We start from the raw sequence: 25,112 nt of genomic DNA, 5'->3' as shown, positions 1-25,112 counted from the left end.
AAAGATCTTTACATCATACTTCACTGAAAAAAAATGAATCCATTGCAAGCTCATCCCTAGTTTTATAATTCAAATCTCCTTAGCATCATTACCAATTCTTTCCTCCTTTGCTATGACTGGATGAGGATGAGGGAACCTTTCTTGCCAATATCAAATCATTTTCTTCTGTTCTTGACCTTTCTATTATTTCCAAGAACTTGTCTCTTTAATTACACCTATTCTTCCCCTGATTATCATTCATCTTCCCCCCTCCCCCAACTCCTTCCCTTCTGCCTAGAAAACATGCCTGGCTTGATCCTACCATCTCAAGCTTTTAATTGCCTTATTTTCGACCTTCCCTTAAAAGCCAAACAACTAGAAAAAGCCAAGACCGATGCCTACTTCTCACTATCCATTCACTTGTTATCCCCCTATAAATCTGTCTTTTATCTCTATAACTAGATAGAAACTGTTTCCTCCCATGGTCAGCAGTGGTTTCTTTATTACTAAATCCAACAGCCTTTTCCAATGCTTAATAGTATCAAATATGCCCTCTTGTTAGATATTTTTTCTTTTCTCTCTATAAATAGATAGAAACTGTTTCCTCCCACAGTCAGCAATGGTTCTTTATTGGTAAACCCGATAGCCTTTTCCAATGGTTAATAGTATCAAATATGCCCTCTTGTTAGATACTTTTTCTTTTCTTTCTATAGACAGAAACTGTTTCCTCCCACAGTCAACAATGGTTCTTTACTGGTAAACCCAATAGCCTTTTCCAATGGTTAATAGTATCAAATATGCCCTTTTGTTAGATACTTTTTCCTCTTGGGGTTTTCTTGACACTTTCTAATAAGATTTATCTTCTCCCTTTTTAGACTAACTCTTCTTGGTCTCCATTGTAGGATCATCACTTGTATCTTGTTCCTTATGCATAGGTGAACCAACCCTAGGTCCAAGTCCTAGGTTCTATTCTTTTCTCACTATTTTGATGATATGTAATGCTTAATAAATATTTATTAAGTGATGAATTTAATCATCACTTCTGGAAACAAGTATCATTTCTATTTAGGTAACTCTTAAATACATATCTAGCCAGCCCTTATCTCTCTTAATTGCCAGATTCATTTTGTCAGATGTCTTGTAGAAAACTCCTCTTGGAAGTTTCAAATTCAAAATCCTCAACAAAACATTGTTTTCCATTCAACGCATCCATTCCTCTTTCTAAATGTCACTATTTCTCTCAAGGGTGCCACCAACTTTCCAGTCATCTAAGTTTACAACTATATCCTCCAATTTGACCAGTCTTGTAAATTCCTCCCATTACATCTCTTACACCTATCTCATTCCCTTCACTCATACCTGAAGTACCTTTATTTATTCAGATCCTCCTTCCAAGCTTTGCTTTCATAAGCTCCTATAATTCTTTCCTATAGCCATTTTCTCCCCTTTGCAATTCATCCTCCAAAGATCCCAAAATGATACTTCTAGATCTCTTGGTAGTTGTCTCATGAGAAAGATGCAATTTAGCTGAGGATGGAAATTAACCCAATGATCAAAACTCTGACAGGTGGTAAGCTACCCAAGGACAGGAATTTGGGCCACAAAACCTCCAGAAGGAATATTGTTCTGACTTTATTATGAGATTATTTTTTCTTTCTCAAGGCAACTATTGCAGAAGACCCTCCCTGATCTGTGATCTGCTAGTATCTTCATAGCTCTTGTTATCTTGAGTCTATTTTAGATACATTACACCTATATGTATATATGACATTTTCTTCATTAAAATGTAAGCTCTTTGAAGGTAGAGACTGTTTTGTTTTTATCTTGGAATCACTGATATCTATCACAGGAAGGGCACATAATTAGTACTTAATAAATATTCAATGGCTGATTTCTTCACAGGGTAATAACCAATATTAGCTATAGCTTCTTACTAATCCTCTTGGCATTCTTAGGAAGCAATGTTATAAGAAAGCTGTATTGAATATCTTACCTTATATTAAGAAATTGAGGATTTTCCTTTTGACATCGAGGACAGAAATATGTCATTCTATTATTCTCCCCCAAGCGACATACAGTTATCTTGCTGCAGCACTGACCACAGTCAGAACGTTTGTACACCTTATAGTGTCTATAAAGAGCTGAACCTGTTTTGCGGCACTTAAAAACAGAACAATCATATGATTTTATATTACAAACTACCACAACAGTTGTCTTACTAAGGGATCAAATTTATAATCTTCAAAGTTATTCACAAATGTGATATCCTAAAGAGATTTGAAAAGATCTGCATTTTTTTTTTTAATTTTTAGGGAAAAAAACTATTTCCAAGAGTCTTAAACATCTGTGACTTGACACAATTGCTTCATAATCTTATATCTTTCCATTTCTTGTTCTCTGCTTAGAATCATCTTATTATCTATAATGGGATATAAAAACTGTCTGGGATCCACTTCAAATGCAATGAAGATATCAAAAGAATGCCATGACTGGTCACTTCAAAAAATCTAATCCTTGTGTTAAGTCAAATTTCAATAACCCAGACGACATCTTCCTCTCACTGGCAATGTTTTATTCTAATTTATTCTAATCTAAAGCCTAGATATGGTTTAAAGCATTAAGCTTTATGGTACAGTATAAATTACATTAGATTTGGATTCAGAAAGATCTCAGTTTGAATCCTGTCTTCACTACTTACTAGCTAAATGCAAGATCCTTATGCCCTTTGTCTTTACAGATCCTTTATGTGTAAAACTGGAATAATAATAGGACTTATTATAAGAACAGAAGTAAAGCAGATTGCAGACCTTAAATCACTGTATAAATGCCAACTGTTGTTATTGTTGTTATTACTCTAATCTACCTCAAAGAGTTGTTGTACAGCAAGATAATGTATATAAAATTACTTTGTTAATTACAAAGCACTATATAAATGTCAGCAGCTATTAATATTATTATCACTGTCCTCATCATCTTACACCTACTTTTAAAACATTCAATACGTTTCCAGTACAGAAAGTATTCTGTTTAGGTACAACACATGAACAATTTCAATGCCATTTCAAAAGACATTTTGACAGTTTCTGTCAGATATAATCCTACTCACAGACTATTTAAAGAGAACACTGTAGCTTTCAATCAGCAGTACGAAATTGCAGAAATCCAGAAAGATTGTTCAGCATACATTAACTGAAAATTACATACAGACTTAATATTAATTTGGCACAGTACTGAAATTTCAAATTTACAGAACAGGAAATTTTCTGTAACCACTCTCTCTGGAAGAACAAATGAAAATAGAAATTGAGCATGTGAAATACAAATGATAGTCAGGGGTCCTCATTGGGGATACCTACTAATGAGCTGGGAAGTATATGTATACCTTTCATTAAATGATGCTAAAAATTGGCAAATGCTCTAAATCCAACTGAAGCCATATTTTTTTTTTATTACAGTAAACACGACGACTGAGTACTCAACAGATGCACTATATAAAAAAGCTAACACAATTATATATGTTGTATAGTCACTATCAGGGTGAATGTGTCTAAATATATTTTTAAAGAAAAAATATTTTTGTTAACTTTCTGAAGACAGTCTCCTCCATTCTAACATTTCCATTCTCCATCTTTCACCTACACTAGTCCATCCTATATGAAATACAAGTAGAGGATAGAACACATGGTTTGGAGTAAGGAAGGCCTGAATTCAAATCCTACCTCTTACATTTACTAGCTATGTGACTTTGGGAAAATTATTTAATTGGATTTGATGACCTCTAATGTATCTCTTCCAGCTCCATACCTATGATTCTTTGAAGGACAATTGGATATGAGGTCATCAGCCCTGCCATGTTTGGTCAAACACAGATCAACACCTACTCTATATTATTTAGGAAAGAATTGCTTTCTTTTTTTAAAATAGCAATGGGACCATAGGATAGCTTTATATTTTTTTCTATTAGATGGCTATAAACAACCTTTACATTTTGTTGCCAACAAAAATAAAGTTGAATATTTAGATAAGTTCAAACATTTTTCTCTTACCCTATAAAAGAGAATTGTGAAGTCACATATCATTTTTACAAGGTGATGTGTCTGTTCGTCGTTTAGCTGAGAAACCTTAAAATGAAGGAAAAATGCTTAAGGATATTTTGATCACTCCTTCACTATTTAAAAATTCAAATTAAAAACACATCATTAAGATGGACAATGAAGGCTGCTACTCACTGCCTGACAGAGAGGTGAAGGATTAATATGCAGAATGAGACATATTTTTTTGGATACAGATAATATGGGAATTAGATTTGCTTATCTATATTATGTTTGTTATAAGTTTTTTCCCCCTCTTTTGGGGAGAAATACAGGAGGGAGAAAAGTAAAAGTCTAAAAAATGTAAAACACATCAGTAAAATGATTATGCACATGTGGATGAGTACATAAACATATAAAGGTAACAAAATATAGCAAATAGATAACCAGATTCCAATATTTTTGCTATCCTTAACTGGTGTCACATGTTAATTTATAAATACTATATTTTGAAATGTTAGTATTAAACAGAATATTATTTTTATATTTTTATTTAATATTTTATTTTCCCCCAATAACATGTTAAAGCAATTTAACATTTGTTTATTCCTTAAATTTTGAATTCCAAATTCCACCTTCCCTTCCACGTACCCTATCACCACCCTGCCAACAGTAAGCAATCTGATATGTTATACATGTAAAATCATATAAAACATTTCCATTTCCATTAGTCATTTTGTACTAGAAAATGCAAATAAAATTTTAAAAAGGAAGTGAAAAATAGCATGTTTTAGTTTGTATATAATCAATATCAATTCTTTCTCTGGAAATGGATGTATATTTCACCCTTAATCCTTTGGGATTATTTTGGATCACTATTATTCAGTTCGCCATCAAATAATATTGTTACTATGTACAGCATTCTCCTGGTCCTGCTAAACTTCACTTTCCTTTAGTTCATGTACATCTTTCCAGGTTTTTCTAAAATCATCTTGCTTATCATTTCTTATAGCACAATATTATTCCAACACAATCATATATCACATTTTGTTTATCCAATTCTCAATTGATGGGTATCTCTTTGATTTTCAATTCTCAGAATATTTTTATGCACAAATATAAATTATGCATTCAAAGTCAATATACTCAATATATTTCTATCATTGTTCTCTAACCTGTATAATGAGGGATTTGACCTAGATGAGTTTTAAACCCATTCCTAAGTCATTATCCTATGATCACTAGTATTTTTTTTAATGGAAGAACATATTCATAGACCTGATGGAGGGACTTTTTAAAAAATGAAGTCCTAAATAAATTTAGTATTATCCTTGAAGAATTAATTATATTTTGCATGTACTTTGTAAGGTTATTTCAAAGGAAATACCTTCCACTTCAACCTAAAGCACTCTTAGTTTCTGTAACAGACTCAACATAAGGGCTTAGATATCCTTGATAATATCCTTCATTTCTTAGTCCTCATTATATCCTTGAAAGTTATAGTTGCAGCATTCCTATTTTATAGAGGAATGAGGGACTTATTCTGACTTCTGACAGCTTGAGCATGGAAGAGATACAAGATTTTCTAATTTTTTAAATATCTAGTGATCTACACATTGCAACTTAATTCCTAAAGTTCAATTAAATCAATGAACCAAATTAAACCAAAATAAAATTTTGTGTTTTACACTACTAAGCTTGTCTGAGACATCCTGACCCTCTTTGGGAGAAGCCTTTTGCTTCCATTTCTCTTAAGACAATCAGTTCTATTTGTATTGCCATGATTTTTGTTGTTGTTGTTCTCTTTCACTTTCTTGTCTTATTCTTAGATTGTACCATCTTTTCCCTCTGATAAAAGTTACTGAATCAAATACATGCCTAGCACAAATACATTTTTGCTTTTTAGCTTTCTCATGTTTCTATCAATGTTTTAGTTCTCTGTTGCTTTGCAATTTAATTGCTTATTCCTTGCTTTTTCTTATGTACTTTTTGGGGAGAGGGTTGAAATGTGCTTACAAACTAATTTAACTCATTTAAAGTTATAATATATATATATATATATATATATATAATTATATAATGTATTATAATTATTATGTTATAATAATTACATAATATATAATTATTATGTTATAATAATTACATAATATATAATTATTATGTTATAATAATTATATAATTTAACTTATTTACTATTTCTAATAACACTGTTAGTGTAGATTTACTTTGTATTTCTGAAGTTGTTTTGTCTACAAGGGATAAGCCATTTGGGTTGTTACAGGGCATTAAAAAAAACCATTTATTACAGTCTAAAGACTTTGGCTTAAATGGTAGTCCTCCCTACTTGCTACCTAAGTGATCTTGAGCAAACACTTAACATTCTATATGAATCTACTTATGCTTATCACATGTTTATTTAATTATTTGTAAAATTTTTTTAAATTTATTTTAATTATTTGTAAAATGAGGGCATTGGATCCAATGTTCTCTCAGATCCTTTCTAGCTCTAGATTCATGATGATTCTACAGTCTCTTAATGAAACTACTTTGGCTATTTCTGTGGTGATGGGCTTTCCTCAATCTATTGCTTATGAGTAAATTAATTCCTACAGTTTACATTTGATTTTATTATATAGCCATATTCTTTCAAACCTGAAGTATCTCTCTGATGTTTGAGTAAAGCAGCTCATGTAGGTTAAAGTTCAGTCTCTCTCTTTCTAAAGGCTTAAGCTTATTAGTTAAAGAAAAACTGTGTTCTCAATCTTCTCATAACACATTATCTCAGCATTTCCTTCAAGGTTTGTGGGGTATCCTTAAAAAAACTAGGACTACCTGATCGTATGTCATCTTGAACAATTAAGGGGTCCTATTTAATTCCTCAGTTAACATTAAGTCTTTCCTTACCAATAACTCAGAATGTTACTAGCACCTATAAAATTCACAAATGCATTTCTTAGAAATCATGAAAGGTGGCTGTGATCCCACAAGGGGTTATGCCCAGTTTCTTTGATGTCACTAATAATTTCTTCCTCTATAAGGCTGGCCAGTTACATGATTTTTGTTCTGTTCTTTTTTCTATACTTATAAAAATATATTGCAACTTCACTTTGAGGTCTTCCATCATTTAGATCAGGCTGCATACCCCATTAATAAATGATATCTTGCTTGGGAAACTGCCTCAATTTACTCTTGTTAAATTTCATTTACCATACATTCCTTTATTTTACCTTACCTAATCTGCATCCGATCAATAACTGGGGTAAAAAGTTGTAGGAGTAGCAGATTAAGCTGCTTCTCTTTTTTGTTCTATCTAGGACCCTGGATAATTCAGATGTCCTCCTTCCCTCAGCCTACAGTTTCAAGCGACACAAAACTTCCTTGGTGTCTCTGGTTGGCTGTAGATATTTTTTTGTTAGTTTCCCCCCTCCCTCCTTGTTGTATTTTTGCTTGTGATAGGGAAGGGGAAGTGATTTGGAGCTGCTTGGCTTATATTCACAGTGATCCCAATTATTCTCCTCTCTTCCTTTTCCTCATTCTAGGAAACTTAACAGATGCAAAACTTCAATGAAGATCCAGAGAAAATCTTCAATATCCCATAAGGGGTTCTAAGTAGATATCAAGAATAAAGAAAATTTAAAGGAAGAAAAGATCCTAAAATATCTGTTAAGGTTTATTTTCATACAGTTTTGTAGTCAATTGGAATCAGTGTAAATACTGATTATAACAGTTTGCTAATGTTAAGGAATTCTGTTTCATTAAGAGACCAGATTAACATCTTTCAAACCAATGAAGAAATTAAATAAGCAAAACTGAGTTTATGTGTTTAATTGACTTACAATAACATAACCTGAATTTAGACAATTTAATAATTCTAAGTAACATCCTTTTTTCTTTACTGCAATAAAACTTTGCTACCTGCTTATTATCAACAAAAATAATTCATTCTCCAATATTATAATGACTAGCTTTAAAAAAAAAAAAGAAAAAATACCACCACCAACAAAAATAGATGTTTTCTCATATTTTCTATTAGCAGGGCACTGACTTGTTTAACTTTTCCATACTTGTACAAATATATTTCTGTTGATCCATCCTTGACTTCCTGCTAAACCTTTTAGATCAACTATCAATGTTCGTTGGGATCATATGGAGATCTGTAGTCACATGTGATAAAACATAAGAATTCAGACACAGACCACAGAGTAAAAGGCATAGTTGTCAGACCCAGAAAAAAATGTCGAACTCTGAGGTTAGTTCTTAACCTGAGATCCATGAACTATAAGGTCTGTGAACACATTTGAAAACATCCATAAACTTGTATGGTAAAAAATTAATCCTTATGTTCCCTATAATCTAACTGAAATTTAATATATCCTTCAATTAAGAATGGAAAAAAAAAATGAACAACATGAATCTGAGAATGCTTCCACAATATTCACCAGAGTCCATTACACAAAACAGGGTAAGAATCCTTGGTCTGCTAGTACGGTAACCACATGAAACATATATTTGTAAGGTGCCATTGACTGGGATATAGTAGATCTCTCAATCAGTCTTGCTATAACGCAGCTCTGTTTCCACGGAATATACTTTGATGCTAAACACACACACACACACACACACACACACACACACACACACCCTTATGTCTTGTTTTTTGTTTGTTTTACTTTTATCACAAATAACTCTCACAGGGATTTAAATACGTCATTACCCAACACAGTCCTATTCTAATGTTTCCCAATCACATAAAGGACAAGCTCTTGCAAGGTCTTCTTTTATATTATTTGCTCTATAAGTATAGCATATCATCAAAGGATTGATCAGCAGGGAACATATTCTGTCTCTATTTGTTTCATTTCTCTTTGTCTCTAGTTTGTCTCTTTTTCTTCTCTTTCTTATCTCTCATGTGTCTCTCTCTTATCTCCCTTGTCTACCAGCCTCTAGTGTCTCTCCATTTTTGTCTCTTTGTCTTTCTCTGTCTCTGCTTATGAAGCCTTTCACTTTGGCAGGGCAAGGTACTACATCTGTGAAAGGAGTGTCCATTCCAGGATCTATAGATCCTGGAAATGCTGAAGTAAATGTACCAGCACTTTAACGATAGTTATATATTTCTTCAAGAGATCACATGTGGTAGGCATATGTTTGTCACTGAGGTGGCTGTGAAATGTTGCTTTACATATAAAGTGGGCATTATGGTAAAAGTTCATTATTACACAGATTGATTCTGGGTTAAAGCAGCCCACATTACCACAGAGCATATATGCTCTGGACCTTTCTCCCTTTTTTGGCAGAGAAATATTTGGCAGAGGTGGGAGGCAATGGGGAGGAAACACTATGTTTACAATCAGTCATGACTTCTGTTATGGTTTATTTTACTGATCTGATTATTTTTTCTCTGTCACAAGAGAATGCTCATTGAATGAGTAGGGTATATATATTTCAGAATAAAGATGATGTAAAAACTGAGTAGAAGTGACCCTGATTTCTCCAAGGTCACACTGATTGGGCATAAGCTTTGGCAGGTGCTATCAAACTAGAAATGCTTTAAGTACAAGTTTGGCAAGAATTATTTGTCTTTCATCCAAGGACCAGTCTAGTAAACTTTGGGGAGGTTTACAAAGAGGTTCAGCACAAAATGATGGATTTTTGGCCACAGTCACACATAAATAATTTTTAAAGGTTGATATGGAAAATATTGGAGAAAGATATGGCAAACTGTTGCAGTACTTTGCCAAGAAAACCCCAAATGAGGTCAAGAAGAGTTAGACATGACTGAAAAATGACTGAACAACAACATGATACAATATGTGAGATGAAGGCTTGTTTTACTCCCTCATTCCCAACAATATAAAGAGATCTTACTGTTTCTATAAATAAAGCAATATGAAAAACTAAAAAAAAAAAAAAAACAAAAAAACCTCTTTAAAGCATACTTTAACAGCTGGGTGGAGTCCACTATCAAAGAGAGCTTCATTTTTGATGATGTTTCCAACTCCAGGTAACACATTCTGATCTAATAACACATCACATAACATCCGATCCTTCTGTTTTTTCACTTCACTTTCTGCCCTTGAGAAGTTAAATTTGGGTGAGCAGACATCTAAGTCTTCCATCATTCTTATTCTCTGTTTGCTTTCCAAAGAATTCCTGCAGAGAAGGAAAATATATCACTTTTGAATAATTTCACAGTTTTGTTAATTAAGAAAAAAGAAATCACGAAGTTTTTGAGCTTTGTCATAAATACAAATAAATTATGGCAACTTGAATTTGCAAATTTATGTGAAATATTGACATAACAATTGGAGAATTTGTTCCTTATTATGAGGCAACTCAATGGCAGAAGGAATAGAGAATTGGCCTTGCAATCAGAAATTCCTGTGTTCAAATCAAGCCTCAGACTCAGTTTATTCATCTGAAAAAAATGAAGCCAGTTGGATTTGATGACTTATAAAGTCCCTTTCAGCTTGACAGTGCTGAGAATAACCCTGTGAAAATTTTGAGATGATCATAAAGTTCTTTACAGTGAAGAGAGAACAACAATGAAAGACATTAAAACTCTGGATCATTGCGGTGACTAATCATACTTTAGTGAATTTTTGAAGTATTACTCTTTTCTATCAACAAAAGTCATAAATAATAGATATAAATGGAGTATATTTTGTAAACATGGTCAAGATTTCAATTTGTTTTACTCAGCTATAATTTAATTTGAGAGGTTCTATGGCAAAGGAATAGAGGAGAATCATTAGGAGGCGACCAATGGAAAAAAAAAATTAAGTTATAGGTCAAGAGCATCAATAAACACTTAATTGTTCCCCCTCCCCCCCAATCTGCCTTACAATAAGGTAGGAAGCTAGAGAAAGCACTCATTCTAGGATGGAGCTGATTAACATTTCCATTTGATATATACACTTATTTTTTGTCTAAGTTTCTAATCTCCAAAGACTGGATGTTGATTTTTTTTTTTCAGAAGTGATTTCATCTCACCTGAGTTCTACAGTTGAGTCACAGAAACAAATCAAATCTTTGGTGAGCAGCACTTCAAAAGCAGGGGGTGCTCTAGCTTGATCTTTACTCTTGGGAGGATTAATCAGGACAGAGCCATTCATTCCAAAATGAATTCTGAAAAACAAATACAATTCAGAGAGATGCTAACTTGCCAGGGGCAGAGATATACAAAGTATTGACTCCCTACTGCCTAATTTCTACAAACAGTGGTTTTCAGATTTAAAACAAATACTTTGATACCATAATTATTCAACACAAGTCTTCAACCTTTGAGTCTTTTTTTTTTAATCTCAAATTAAAATTGCAGATGAACTCTTTTTTCTAAAGTAAGACTGACCTCCCAAGAGAAATATTACTCTTTTCTAAAGGATACAACAGTAAATCCAAGTAAATATAGTCCTACTTTTTCCTTTATAGTTGGATCATTTTTAATTGGAAGAAAGGATTGCTTTCTTAAGAAGACCACAATATGGACAGCCCAGCCTTTTCTGAATTGTGAGCAAAAATTATAAAGGGGGAAAAAAGACTAGGCTGCATTATCTGTAATATATGTTTAAGAAAATACTTTAAATCCCTTAATATATTTTATTTCCATTCACTCCAGTGAGAAAAGTGTACTTTCAATAATATTTACCATCACAAGATTTATCCTAACCATAAGTCATAATATTTATCCTTCATAGTGTACATTAGGGAGAATAATATAAGAAAATTTGAAGACTTTTCTACATTTCAAAGGAAAATGAGCTAAAACACCATTATCTCCTAGCCACTCTAGGCACTGATCTCCTTTTAAGAAGTATTGGAAGAAAAAGCTTTATAAATATTTACGGTTAGCTTTAAAGTTACAATATTGCTATGAAAAATTCATAAGCTTTCAGTTTATATAGGATTGATTATTAGCATGTCCAGTTTTTTTTTTTAATTGTGCTTATGTAAGACCTCAGATAAGAAAGATCAAAGATGATTTTCAAGATAAAGAACCAGATCTTGGCTTTCAAATACTCCTTCTCATAGCTCTGCTGAGTTAATAAATAGAGCTAGGTTGGCAACAAATGTTACTGCTATATGCTTCTAATTCTAAAGTGCCGTGTTAAAGTATTGTACAAGGTTAAGCAGGCTCACTTTAAAAATGTGGGTTTTAAACTCTGTATGCCCTGTTATCTGTCATAAGTGCATTTAACATGCCCCATGGTATCTGAAAGGAAAAATGAGGGCTTATAAGTACTCCATAATTTACTTCATGGACATTCACTCCCTGGAAAAGGTGCACAACTGTCATGCCCAGAAGTCATCATATCCAAAGTCTTTTCAGTTGCATGGCTCATAAAATAACTCCTCCATCATCTCCTATAGTGAAACTTCATCTGGGTTAGAGGGCTTGGCTGGAAAACCTCTAGTCCTACAACAGTATTAACACAGAAAAGTACCTGGAAATAAATTAGTCTTTAAAAAAATGATTTTTAGGTCATTTTCTCATTTAGTCTTGGAGATGACCCTGAGTTCTCCAAGGTCATACTGATTGAGCATAAGTTTTGGCAGGTGCTATCAAGCTAGAAATACTTCAAGTACAAGCTTGGGAAGAACTATTTGTCTTTCATCCAAGGACCAGTCTAGTTAACTTTGGGGAGACTTACAAAGAGGTTCAGCACAAAGTGATGGATTTTTGGCCGTAATCACTCATGAAGACTGATTACTAAGGTTTTTGGTGGGGGAAGAATTGACACTGGGGTTCTAGCCATAGTGACAACATTTAAGATCCTTCAGTTGTTCAATTTTCTTTACTTAGGGAGAAATTATTGAAATCTGTCAGATTTTATTTTGCCATAAGTAGATGCTGTTAAGCAATACATATATACATATATATATATATGTATATCTTTAAACACACATATACCCAAATACACACTATATATATATATATACACATATATATATATTTGTATGTATATATTATATGTAATACAATTAACTAAGCACCATTGAATGAATCATATGTTATATATCATGTTAAGACCTACTTGAGCTACAGTGTATTGTAACAATCATGTTATATTTGGCATCAACAGATCCAATTAGTTTTGAAGATTGGCTCTGAAATTTGCCACTGGTGTGATAAAACAAGTTAATCCATTCCTTTGAGAGTTAAGTTCCATATCCATAAAAGGAAGATAGTTATATTTACATTATTAACCTTACAGCACTATTCTAAAGAAAACATATGAGTTATTATCTCTTATGTATTTCAAAATTTATTATTAGGAATTAATCCATCAGTATATATATATTTGTTTTTAATACTTTAAAACTAAGAATTATTGTTTTCTTTTAATAAAAAATATTTTTCCAAATATATGCAAAAATAGTTTTCAACATTCACCTTTGCAAAATCTTGTGTTCCAATTTTTTTCCCTCTCCTCTACCCCAAGACAGTAAGCAATCTGATATAGCTTAAATATGTACAGTTCTTCTAAACATATTTTCATATTTGTCATGCTGTACAAGAAAAATCAGATCAAATTTTTAAAAAAAAGTAAGAAAAAAGAAAAAAAAAGCAAATAAATGATAACAAAGGTAAGAACAATATTTTTAATCTACATTTAATCTCCACAATTCTTTCTCTGGATGTAGATGGCATTTTCCATCCCAAGCCTAATGGAATTGTTTTGAATCATGTTATTGTTGAAAAGAGTCAATTCCATTACAGTTGATCACATAATCTTGTTACTGTGTACAATGTTTTCTTGGTTCTGTTCATTCCACTCAGCATCAGTTCAGGTAAATCTTTCCAGGTTTTTCTAAAATCAACCTGATCACTTTCTTATAGAAAAATAATATTCCATTACATTCATATATCATAACTTACTCAGCTATTCCCCAACAGATGGGCATCCACTCAATTTCCAGTTCCTTGCTACTACAAAAAGGACTGCTTCAAACATTTTTTGCCAAAGTTTGTCCTTTTCCCTCTTTTGCATTTTCTTTGGATACAGACTCAGCATATACTGTTGGATCAAAGGGTATGCACAGTTTTATAGCCCTATGGGCTTTAAAAACTACTACTTTTGATTTAGAGATGTAGTGCTGTGTAATGGGAAAAAAACACTCAAAAGATCTGGATTAGGTTAACCTTTATCTTTTCATTTAACCCCTCCATTTCCTCTTCTCTAAAATAATAAGGTTGGATTTAGGTGACATCTGAAGTTTTTCCTAAATCTAAATTCTCTGAACCTACTAGGTATACTGTTTCTATAACGCACAAGGACACCAGCTACATCAAGAAAAGATAAATGAAAAATAAATAAGTTTATTTTCTTATTTCATCATCCATTCTTCCATAATTTGAGACTAATCTTCATTCCCTACCAGTCTGCTGAAATTGAGCTCTAATATTATCCTTTTTTTTTTCTAAATCCAGTCTTCTTTTCTCTGACCACATTTTCCCTGACTATTCTGTGGTACTTAGTGATCTTTCTCCTTTCTTGGCTTATTTTTAAAAACTTTTTATGTGGTTCATTGAACTTCCAACTTCTGTTTTACTCATTTTGGAAGGGAGATAATTTTCCTTCTCAGGAGCTCTTTGGTTACATTTAGAAATTTTGGTAGATAGTCTCATCATTACACATCTTTAGTATTCTTAAGATTAAGAATAATCAGCTTTTATGTTATAAAAACCATTAGAAATCTAGTGTTTGATAAACCCAAAGACAGCTTCTGGGATAAGAACTCACTATTTGATGAAAATTGCTGAGAAAACTGGAAATGAGTATGTCAGAAGCTAGGCATTGACCCACACCTAACATCCTATACCAAGATTAGGTTGAAATGAGCTCATGATTCAGACATAAAAAATGATACTATAAGAACATTAGAAGAATAAAGTCTACCTCTCAGATCTGTGGAGAAGGAAAGAATTTGTGGCCAAAGAAGAACTAGACTCAGGCTGGTGAAGTTTAATTCCCTACTGTTTGAGAAGAGTGGGATATCTTTATGTACCAGTTGCAGAAAGTATATATATATGGATGGGAAGAGGGGAAATCAGAAAGTAAGTGATGAAAGAATATTTTTTAGCTGAAAAACTAAAGATGTCATGAAGGAAAACTAACCAACTCCCTCTCCCCCAAAACAAAAATAAAACAAGAATATGAAAAAGCCAAACAAACAAAGAAACAGACAAAATAAACAAACCAAAGAACCTAGGACACAAGTGGATAAATCATATCTTAAGGTTAAAAGGAAGGCTAGGCACTAAGAATCCTAAGGTCAGTAGGAAGGATAGCACTAAATCTTCAAGGCTCTTTTGACAAATAACACAAAACAAAGGAAAACGAACCAATGCCTATTGAAATTCTTACAATCCAAAGATCTAGTGTAATGATAAAAAATTTGATGATTCAATAGATGAATGAAAAATAAAAGGAATCAGTAATGACTATAAGTTTAAAATTTAGAGTTCTCAATGAAAAATTTTCAGAAGTCAATTAGGAGAATAGAGAAAATTAAATCTACAATGAAAAAAAGGTTAAAATTTTGAAACACAAAAATATTGAGGAGAAAAACTCTAGCATAAAACAAAAGGCAACAATGTTTAAAAAAATGAACTATGAAATTAAAGCAGTTGATTGTGAAGACAGTATATGCAGAAGTAACTTCTGTAATGCAGAACATAATCCAAGAAAATTGTGCAGAATCTCTGAATATAAAAACAAAGCATAAATGGAAAGAATTCATAAATAGCCTCCAGAAAAAACAAAACAAAACAAAACAAAAAAAAAAAAAAAAAAAAAACCTAGCTCTTTAAATTGGAAGATACAGTAGTTAAATTTTAATAATGTCCATGACAAACAACAAATTCTAGAAGAAGCCAAGAGAAAGATCTCCAGATATAAAAGAAAGGAAATCTGAATAACACAAGATTATTCCTCAGCAATGAGAAATCACAAGAAAGAACAGAAAAGCATTGTGAAAAGCAAAGGAACTAAAAGTGCATTTCAAAAATATTGTATCCTCAATGATTTAAGACTATTCTGAAGAACTTATGATGAAAAATGCTATCTACATCCAAAGAAAGAATTATGTCTTAATACAGACTAAAGCACACCTTTTTTTAAACTTTATTTTTTAAAGATTTTTTTTTTGGAGTGGGGGGTGAAAGGAGACATTTTCTTTCACAAAATGATTTTTATAGAAATTTGTCTTCTCAATGGGGAGAGATAGGAAGGGAGAATATCTGGAACTCAATTTTAAAAACAAATGTTAAAAAATTGTTTTACATGTAACTAGAAAAATTATATATATATATATATATATATACACACACATATGTATATATAATGTCTCTTGCAAACTTGAATTTAATCACCAATGAAAAGAGATTGATGTTAAATAAAAGAATAAGTAGAATATTCCTAGTGTGGAAAATGGCTCTACCAGTGCAGACCTATAATTTTTAATAAACTTATAGTCTTTGAGAGTTGCCTGAGAGTTAAGTGCCTTGCTGATGACCATACAGAAGATTAGGTGCAGATCCAGAACTCAGGTTTACTTTGCGCCAAGTTGCTTCTCATATCAAAATTACATTCTTTTTTTTCAAAAAATTTTCATTAAAAGAATATAAATAGCAAATTAAAATGCCTTAAAAACATAAAAGGAAATAAGAGAATATTTAACAATTTTTAAAATTTCAAATGATTAGCTACCACTATGTCAATTGCAGATCAATTGCTATTTCATTCAATTTGAAGTTAGTTTGCCCTGTGAATTAGAATTTTTGAAATTTAATCTCAAACAGCAGAATTATGGATGGAAGTTGCAGAGATAACAAAATAAATTTTCACTAGAGTTGCACTAGAATTAGACAGTTTCTAAAGTTCCTTCCAAACTCTGTGATTCTATGAATACAGTCCCCTTAACAACCCTGCAAATAGTGAGCCTACCTCCTTTACTAAGAAAAAAAAGTTTAAATACCTTTTTATTTGTGAATGCTCAATAATTATTTGCATTATTATCATCAGTCACTTTATTGTGTATTCTTTCAAACCAAGAGCTAGGTATAAAGTACTTAATTTTTTTAACCAATTAAAAAAAAAGTATAAGCATGACAGTCAATTATGACTGATATGCAAAAATTTTTGCTAGATTTAAAGACTCACAAATTTAAAGTTGGAGAGCAATCCCTCAATTTTTAGGTGAGAAAATTGATCCATTATTAGACAGTTATTTGGTAATAAAAAAAAGTTCCATTTAACAAAAAGGTTCCCTAAAACAATATTTTAGCATTTTGGTCAAGATGTGATTTTTAAACATAATTAAAGAGAACTTCAAAGCAAACACTTTTCTGTGATATCACTATTAGGAGTACATTTTGAGCATCTGTAAGCCTGAATGAATCAATACTAGGCTTCTCATTACTGTCAATGAGAAATGCATTATGGCAAATGGGATAGTTTCTCATGAAAATTACCAAGAGACTTAAAATTACCTAAGGGTGAGAAATGAGCCATATATTAGTAATTGAATAGTAGCCTGTAAAAGTAGAATTCATTCTGAGAAATTATAAGAAGCATTTGTAAGGAGATGTGGTTTTTAACTGTAGGAGGGATAAAAGACGGGTGAATAAGAGCAATCAACCAGCATTTATTATGTAGCCACCCATCAAGCACTATATTAGGCACTTGGACCAGAAATAACAAAAGTAACAGTTCTAGTTCTCAATGAAGTTTTAAATTCCGTTTAAGGAAGACATACATATGTAAGCAAATATGATACATGTACAAAGTGAAAACAAGGGAATTTGGGGAGTGGGGAGGCACTGGCATCAGGAGAGGTTAGGAAAGGGAAGGACAGGTGACCTGATAATTAATTTGTCAATTATAAAATGAGAGCACGCACACCTGGATCTTTGTGTCCTTGCCAAGAAAAACCACAACTGGCAGAAGAAAATGAAATGGTAATCAGAGAAGGAATAAAAACAAACAGGAACAAAGGTACAGGGGAAGATGACAGAAATAGGGTGACAATAGTGAAAGGAGTCAAGTAGCATAAGAACAAGGATGGGGAAGGGGAGAGACCAAGAATATCTCTTATATAACCATGAATTAGAGCCGAGAGCATTAAGCAGCACAAACCTAATGGAAATGGAAGACACCTCAGGAGACAACAGTTTGAGGTCTCACTTTTATATGATTTTGGTGTGTGGGGGTGGAGAACAGACCAACACCTATCTGTGCTACCTTGACGTCAGCCCATTAACATATCCAAAATATGTCAAAGCACCTTTTTAGATATTCTCATGGTCTAGAACTTAAATGGCATAAAAAAACAGAAACTTTGACAAGCACTGCCTAGAAAGCTTTCCCCATTCATCATATATTACTAGGATACAAATTTTGGTTAATATGTGATACAATTTGTAAATGATGTTCCTCTAATCTTTGTGATAGTCTGTGTGTGACTTCCAGGTTTCCCTATGCAAGAATTTCATCAGGCATTGGTTCATTTTCCTTTGTTTTGTATTATTCGTCAAAAGAGCTTTGAAGGAGAAACAGTAAAAACCAAAGACAAATACAAACAGGGGGAAATAGGATGGAGGGCCATGCACAGTAATCATAATTGTGAATACAAATGGGATAAACTCTCTTATAAAACAAATAAATAGCAGAGGAGATAAAAAACCAGAATCCTATAACATGCTATTTACAAGAAACACATTTGAAGCAGAAATACATACAGAGTAAAAGTAAAAGGCTAGAGCAGGATATATTGTGCTTCAACTGAAAAAAAAAAAAAAAAAAGCAGGGGTAGCAATCCTGATCTCAAAGCAAAAGCAAAAATAGACCTAATTAAAAGGGAGAAGGAAAAAAATATATCTTATTAAAAGGTATCAGAAAAAATGAGTAACAGTAATACTAAACAGATATTCACCAATTTTGGTATAGCATCCAAAATTTTAGAGAAGTTAAGTGAATTATAGAAAGAAACAAGTAGCAAAACTATACTAGTGGGGGACCTCAACCTCTATCTCTTAGATCTAGTTAATTTTAACCATAAAATATATAAGAAGTAAGGAAGTGAATATAATTTTAGAAGTTATTACCTCACACCTATCCAATTGGGTAATATGGCAGGAAAGGAAAAATGATAAATGTTGGAGATGTGGGAAAATTACATTAATGCATTCTTGGTGAAGTTGTGAACTGTAGATACTCTTTGATCCAGCAATACCACCAATTCTGATAGCAAAACTACATCATTAAAAAAAAAGCGAAAAGGCCCCAAATATACAAAAATAGTTATTGCAGCTCTTTTTGTGGTAATAAAGAACTACAAATTGAGGGGATGCCCATCAATTGAGGAATGGCTGAATAAGTTTTTGTATATGGATGTAACGGAACATCATTGTTCTATAAGAAACGATATGCAGTGGATTTCGGAAAATCCTGGGAAAGACTTAAATGAATTGATGCTGAGTGAAGTGAGAAGAATCTGAACAAAGCACATATTAACAAACTGTGTACAATGATCAACTATGACAGACTTAGCTCTTCTCAGCAAAACAATAATCCAAAATAATTCCAAAAGAATCATGATGGAAATTGCTATCTATATCCAGAGAAAGAACTATGGAATCTGAATGAAGATCAAAGCATAGTATTTTAAAGCTGGATTTTTTTCCCTCTTTCTCATGGTTTTCGTTTTTGTTCTGGTTCTTCTTTCACAACATGATTAAGGTGAAAATATATTTAACATCATTGAACATGTATAACCTACATCAGATTGCTTGCTATGTTAAGGAGGGCACAAGGAAGGGAAGGAAGGAGAAAAATTTGGAACACAAAATCTTACAAAAATGAATGTTGAAAACTATCTTTACATGTAATTTAGAAAAAAAAAGAAAAAAAAGGTACTGTTAAGTGCAAAAAAAAAAAAGAGATGAGATCAGAAATCATGAAAGTATAAATAAAAGGAAACTGAAAACAAAAACAAAACAAAGCAAAGCAAAAAAGACTTCCAGTAGTGGTAGATAAGGACAATCTTGAACCTTAAAAAGAGAAAAACAACACCTCCATTTCTTAAACTAAAAGTGATTTGCTTGTTTTCCAAATCATCTTTGATACTTAGAATCCACATTTTACTATCAGCTTTTCTTACCACAATAAATGAAAGTCTGTGAAAGTGTATTGAAGCAGTAAAACTTTTGTTACATAGCACTCTGGATTCCATAAGGATCTTTTGGTCTTCTAAAAAGCCAGTGCTGTATAATCTTTCACGATATCACATATCACATAATACTCTGAGATATCATACAATTGACTCGGTGGTAATACATATGCTTCAAAAGGTTTCAAATACACTTTCTGGAGCTTATACGTATCTGAATTTTCAAAATAATCAGAAAGTCACATTAGAAAGCTCAAATATCTTTTGAAAAAAATTTTTTTTGTTGATAGTGTTTTTCAACAAATATTTTAATGAGAAGACAACTCTGTCCATTTGGATTAGAAATACATGTTAATAGCAGTAACTGTAGGACAGTGGTCCAAAATGAAAATGTTAAGTAGTATCAAAGTTACTTTATATGAAAGACAGAACTGTAAAGTCAACTCTTTTAAAGCCCTTTATAATTAGGTCCTGAACATCAATCTAATATTTCATATTTCTCCTCCCATTTTATGGGCCTGTGAAGTGGCCTGTGAACTACTTGCAGTAAAGTGACCTTCCATCTCTTCCTACTGTGTGTTTGCTCTAAGTGATCTCTTGACATGTCCAGAAAATATTTCTTCCTTACTTCCATGTCAGAATGGAATCCTTCAATTTCTTTAAACATAGGTTCAATCTCTTATGAGAGGATTTTCTTGATCTCTTCCCATCCTCCAATTATTAGCATTCTCTCACTCTTGAAATACACTATTGAATAAACAGAACCAAGAAAAAGTATCTAAATAGTGACTATAAAAATAGGAATGGAAAAAACAAAAACCATAAGAAAATTGAAATAAAATGCTGCAAAATCACAAAGAATAAATTAAGCTCCAAAGAATAGATATTAGACACACTTCTCAGTCCTTGGGAGATGTGGGGAGTTCACAGGAACTATTTATACTATACTTCTTTGGCCTCTCTACTCAGATTTACATAACAATTGAATATTAACAAAGCTTATAACAATTCTATGAAAATGGTAGTAATTCAGATGGTTCTGTGATCATCTCAATTTTTACATTCCTTCTAACAATAGTGATTACAATCCAATCATGTCTTTCCACTCTTATCCATGTCCTTCAATAAACTAGCCACAGTTAAGTATAACATCTCCTTCCTCACTTTCTTTTAACATTGCAAGGATACCAGTGGAACACTGTCATCTGTCATACCTCATTTGAAAAATGATTTATCCATGTTTTTGTTCTAGCAAATAATTACTTGATGATGAAATCTTTTGCTACTATTATTCTTCGTTAGTTATGTTGTAGCCTGCTCACATCTACCATTCTCCCCTCTATGGACTGACCACTGTATGATATTCATTTTCATTTCTTCATACTCTATGTTTCACTGACATATAGCAATAGTGGTAAAATGCTAATATTAAAAAGATGAACCTTTTCTTTCATGGGAAACTTGGGCTTATTAAATGAGTTTTATAATTTCCTAAAAGCAACCATGACCACCAGCTTTCTCCTGCTCAATTTAAGTCAAATTATTATCTTTCTTTATTTGATGACCTAGATATAAATATCTTTGTCCAGGCTGTATGGAGTTTTTCCATTCAAAAATATGCAATAATCTGGGCAAATGACATTTTTTATTTGTTGTTTTTTTGTGTGAATCATTTGGAAACATTAAACATTGAGTCACTAAAACAATTCCAAGAGTTCTGGGACTTAATACAATGAGTATAATGTCATCCACAAAAAGGAGCACCTGGAAGAATAAACTTTCTGAAGGAAATAAATAATAATTACTTCTATTTGTCCCTAAATCTTCTCCATTACAGTGCTTATGATAAACATTTTTTCTTATTTTATGCCTTATCTTATGTTTATGATCATGTTTGTAATCATTGAACATGATTATTTCTGTTACATAATGTATGGAAGCTTCAATTTTTAATAATAGTTTTTTATTGTTCCAAATACATGCAAAGATACTTTTCAACATTCATAACATTCAAACATAACATAACATTCAAAACCTCATGTTCCAGATTTTTCTTCCTTCCTTCCCCTCTTCTTTCCACCCCAAAGAACAAGCATGACTTAATGGCTTAAACCTGCGCAATTCTTCTAAACATATTTCCATATTTCCACTCTTCACAAGAAAAATTAGATCAAAAGGGAAAAAAGAAAACATGAAAAAGAAAAACAAGTAAACAAACAACAACAAAAAGATGAAAATACTGTTTTGATCCATCATCTCTCTCTCTGAAAGTCTATTGGAATTGACTTGAATCTTCCTATTATTGAAAAGAACCAAGTCCATCACAGTTGATCATCACATGTTGTTGTTGCTACTGTGTACAATGTTCTCTTGGTTCTACTCACTTAACTGAACATTGTAAGTATTTTCAAGATTTCCTGAAATCAGTCTGCTCATTATTTCTTATAGAACAATAATATTCCATTACATTCATATACCATAACTTATTCAGCCATTCCCCAACTGATGGACATCCACTCAATTTCCTTGCTACCACAAACGGGGCTGTTAGAAACATTTGTGCACCTGTAAGTCCTTTTCCCTTTTTAATGATCTCTTTGGAATGCAGACTCATTAGGGACACTGCCAGATCAAAGGATATGCATAATTTTACAGCCCTTTGGGCATGTTTCCAAATTTCCCTCCAGAATTGTTGGATCATTTCACAACTCCACCAACATTGCTTTAATGTTCCAGTTTCCCCACATCTCCTTCAACTTTTATTATCTTTTCATGTCATTTTAGCCAATCTGAGAGGTGTGAAATAGTACCTCAGAGTTGTCTTAATTTGCATTTCTCTAATCACTAATCTAATTCACCAATCTAATAGTGATGTAGAGCATTTTTTCATATGACTAAAATTTCTTCCATCTGAAAAATGTTTCCATGCTTTGACCATTTATCAATAATGGCTTGTATTCTTATAAATTTGGGTCAATTCTCTATATATTTTAGAAGTGAGGCTTTTATTAGAAACACTGGATGTAACAATTCCCCCCTCTCCCCCCGCTTTCTGCTTCCTTTCCAATTTTGGCTGCATTGATTTTGTTTGTACAAAACCTTTTAATTTAATAGAATCAAAATTATCTAATTTGCATTTCATAATTTCCTCTAGTTCTTCTTTGGCCATAAATCCTCTCTTTTCCACAGATCTTGTTCTCCTTAATTTGCTTATAGTATCACCTTCCATGTCTAAATCATAGTATAAAGTATTAGGTATTGATCAATGCTTAATTTCTGCCTCACTATTTTCTAGCATTTTTTTTTAATTTTTTTGCTAAACAGCGAGTTTTTATCCTAGAAGCTGGAGTTTTTCAAACACTATATTACTACAGTCATTGACGACTGTGTCTTGTGAACTTAAATCTATTTCCACTAACCCACTATTGTATTTCTTAGCCAATACCAAATGGTTTTGATGACTGCTGTTTTATAATATATAATATTATAAATTTATATAATTTTTATAATTTATAATATATAATATTATATAATAATATAAGCTGGAGTTTTTCAAACACTATATTACTACAGTCATTGACGACTGTGTCTTGTGAACTTAAATCTATTTCCACTAACCCACTATTGTATTTCTTAGCCAATACCAAATGGTTTTGATGACTGCTGTTTTATAATATAGTTTTAGGTCTGGTAGAACTAGGCCACCTTCCTTTCCATTTTTTAAAATTTCTTTTAAAATCTTGACCTTTTATTCTTCCAGATGAATGTTACTGTTATTTTTTCTAGCTCTAAAAAGTAATTTCTTGGCAGTCTGACTGGTATGGCAATATATATATCAAATACTTATGTAGATTAATTTAGATAGAATTGTCATTTTTATTATATTAATGTGGCCTACCCATGAGTACTTGATATTCTTCAAATTGTTTACATGTAAATTTGTGTGAAAAATATTTTGTAATTGTGTTCATATAGTTCCTGGATTTGTATTACCAGGTAGACTCCCAAATACTTTTATATTATCTACGAATATTTTAAATGAGGATTCTCTTTCTGTGGTACTTGCTGCTGGACTTTGTTGGTAACATACAGAAATGCCAATAATTTATATGGGTTTCTTTTAGATACTGCAATTTTGCTAAAGTTAATTGTTCCTAATAGTTTTTAAATTGATTTTCTATGATTCTCTAAGTGTACCACCATACTATCTGCAAAGACTGATTAATTTTGTTTCTTCATTACCTACTCTAATTCCTTCAATTTCTTTTTCTACTCCTTTACTAAAGTTAACATTTCTAGTACAATATCAAATAATAATGATGATAATGGGCAACCTTGTTTCACCCCAATCTTATTGGGAATGCTTCTAGTTTATCCTTGATACAATAATGCTTGCTGATGGTTTTAGCCATATGCTACTTATCAAAAAACTCCATTCATTCCTATACTCTCCAGTATTTTTAATAAGAATGGGTATAAGATTTTATCAGATGCTTTTTTGGCATCTATTGAGATAATTCTATTTCTGTTAGTTTAGTTATTAATAAGATCAATTAATGCTGATAGTTTTCCTTACATTGAATCAGCTCTGCATGTTCAATATTTTTTATGTGTGACTCAGATTTTGTTGGGGGGAAAAACACTCAATACCAATATGTCAAATGCTTAATGATTGATACATTACAACAATGTAATCTATTGTTGAATACTGCTTGTGAAAACCTGTTTGGTTCCTACTCTTGGCTCCTTCATTCCAAATACCCTCAATTTGTACATTGGTAAAGCTTTTGTATGTAGTAGAAGTTTTATTACATTCATTAATATGAGAAAAAATGGAGAATCAAATTTATCCTGATTTTAGCAAATTTATAATGATGGAATAAGATATATGACAGCTTCATCCAAAATTAATATAAATTCTCCAAACTGTGG

At 32.1% G+C, this 25,112-nt stretch overlaps 1 protein-coding gene across 2 annotated transcripts in view; it reads right to left on the bottom strand.

Annotated features, from left to right (window-relative positions):
* NEIL3 (nei like DNA glycosylase 3) overlaps positions 1-25,112 on the bottom strand; it is a 65,422-nt gene that overhangs the window by 18,638 nt on the left and 21,672 nt on the right. Inside the window, exons 3-6 of one of the 2 annotated variants that reach the window (XM_031941578.1) lie at positions 11,001-11,135; positions 9,947-10,160; positions 4,026-4,100; positions 1,973-2,139 (exon numbers count right to left, since the gene is read on the bottom strand). In XM_031941578.1, coding sequence (XP_031797438.1) covers positions 1,973-2,139; positions 4,026-4,100; positions 9,947-10,160; positions 11,001-11,135 — 591 coding nt within the window. The remainder of the gene's footprint in view (positions 1-1,972; positions 2,140-4,025; positions 4,101-9,946; positions 10,161-11,000; positions 11,136-25,112) is intronic. The other variant, XM_031941579.1, reaches the window with a different exon arrangement.

The sequence above is a fragment of the Sarcophilus harrisii genome, chromosome 6 (assembly GCF_902635505.1).
Source record: "Sarcophilus harrisii chromosome 6, mSarHar1.11, whole genome shotgun sequence".
Taxonomy (NCBI): Eukaryota; Metazoa; Chordata; class Mammalia; order Dasyuromorphia; family Dasyuridae; genus Sarcophilus; species Sarcophilus harrisii.
This window is presented reverse-complemented; position numbering and strand designations above follow the sequence as displayed.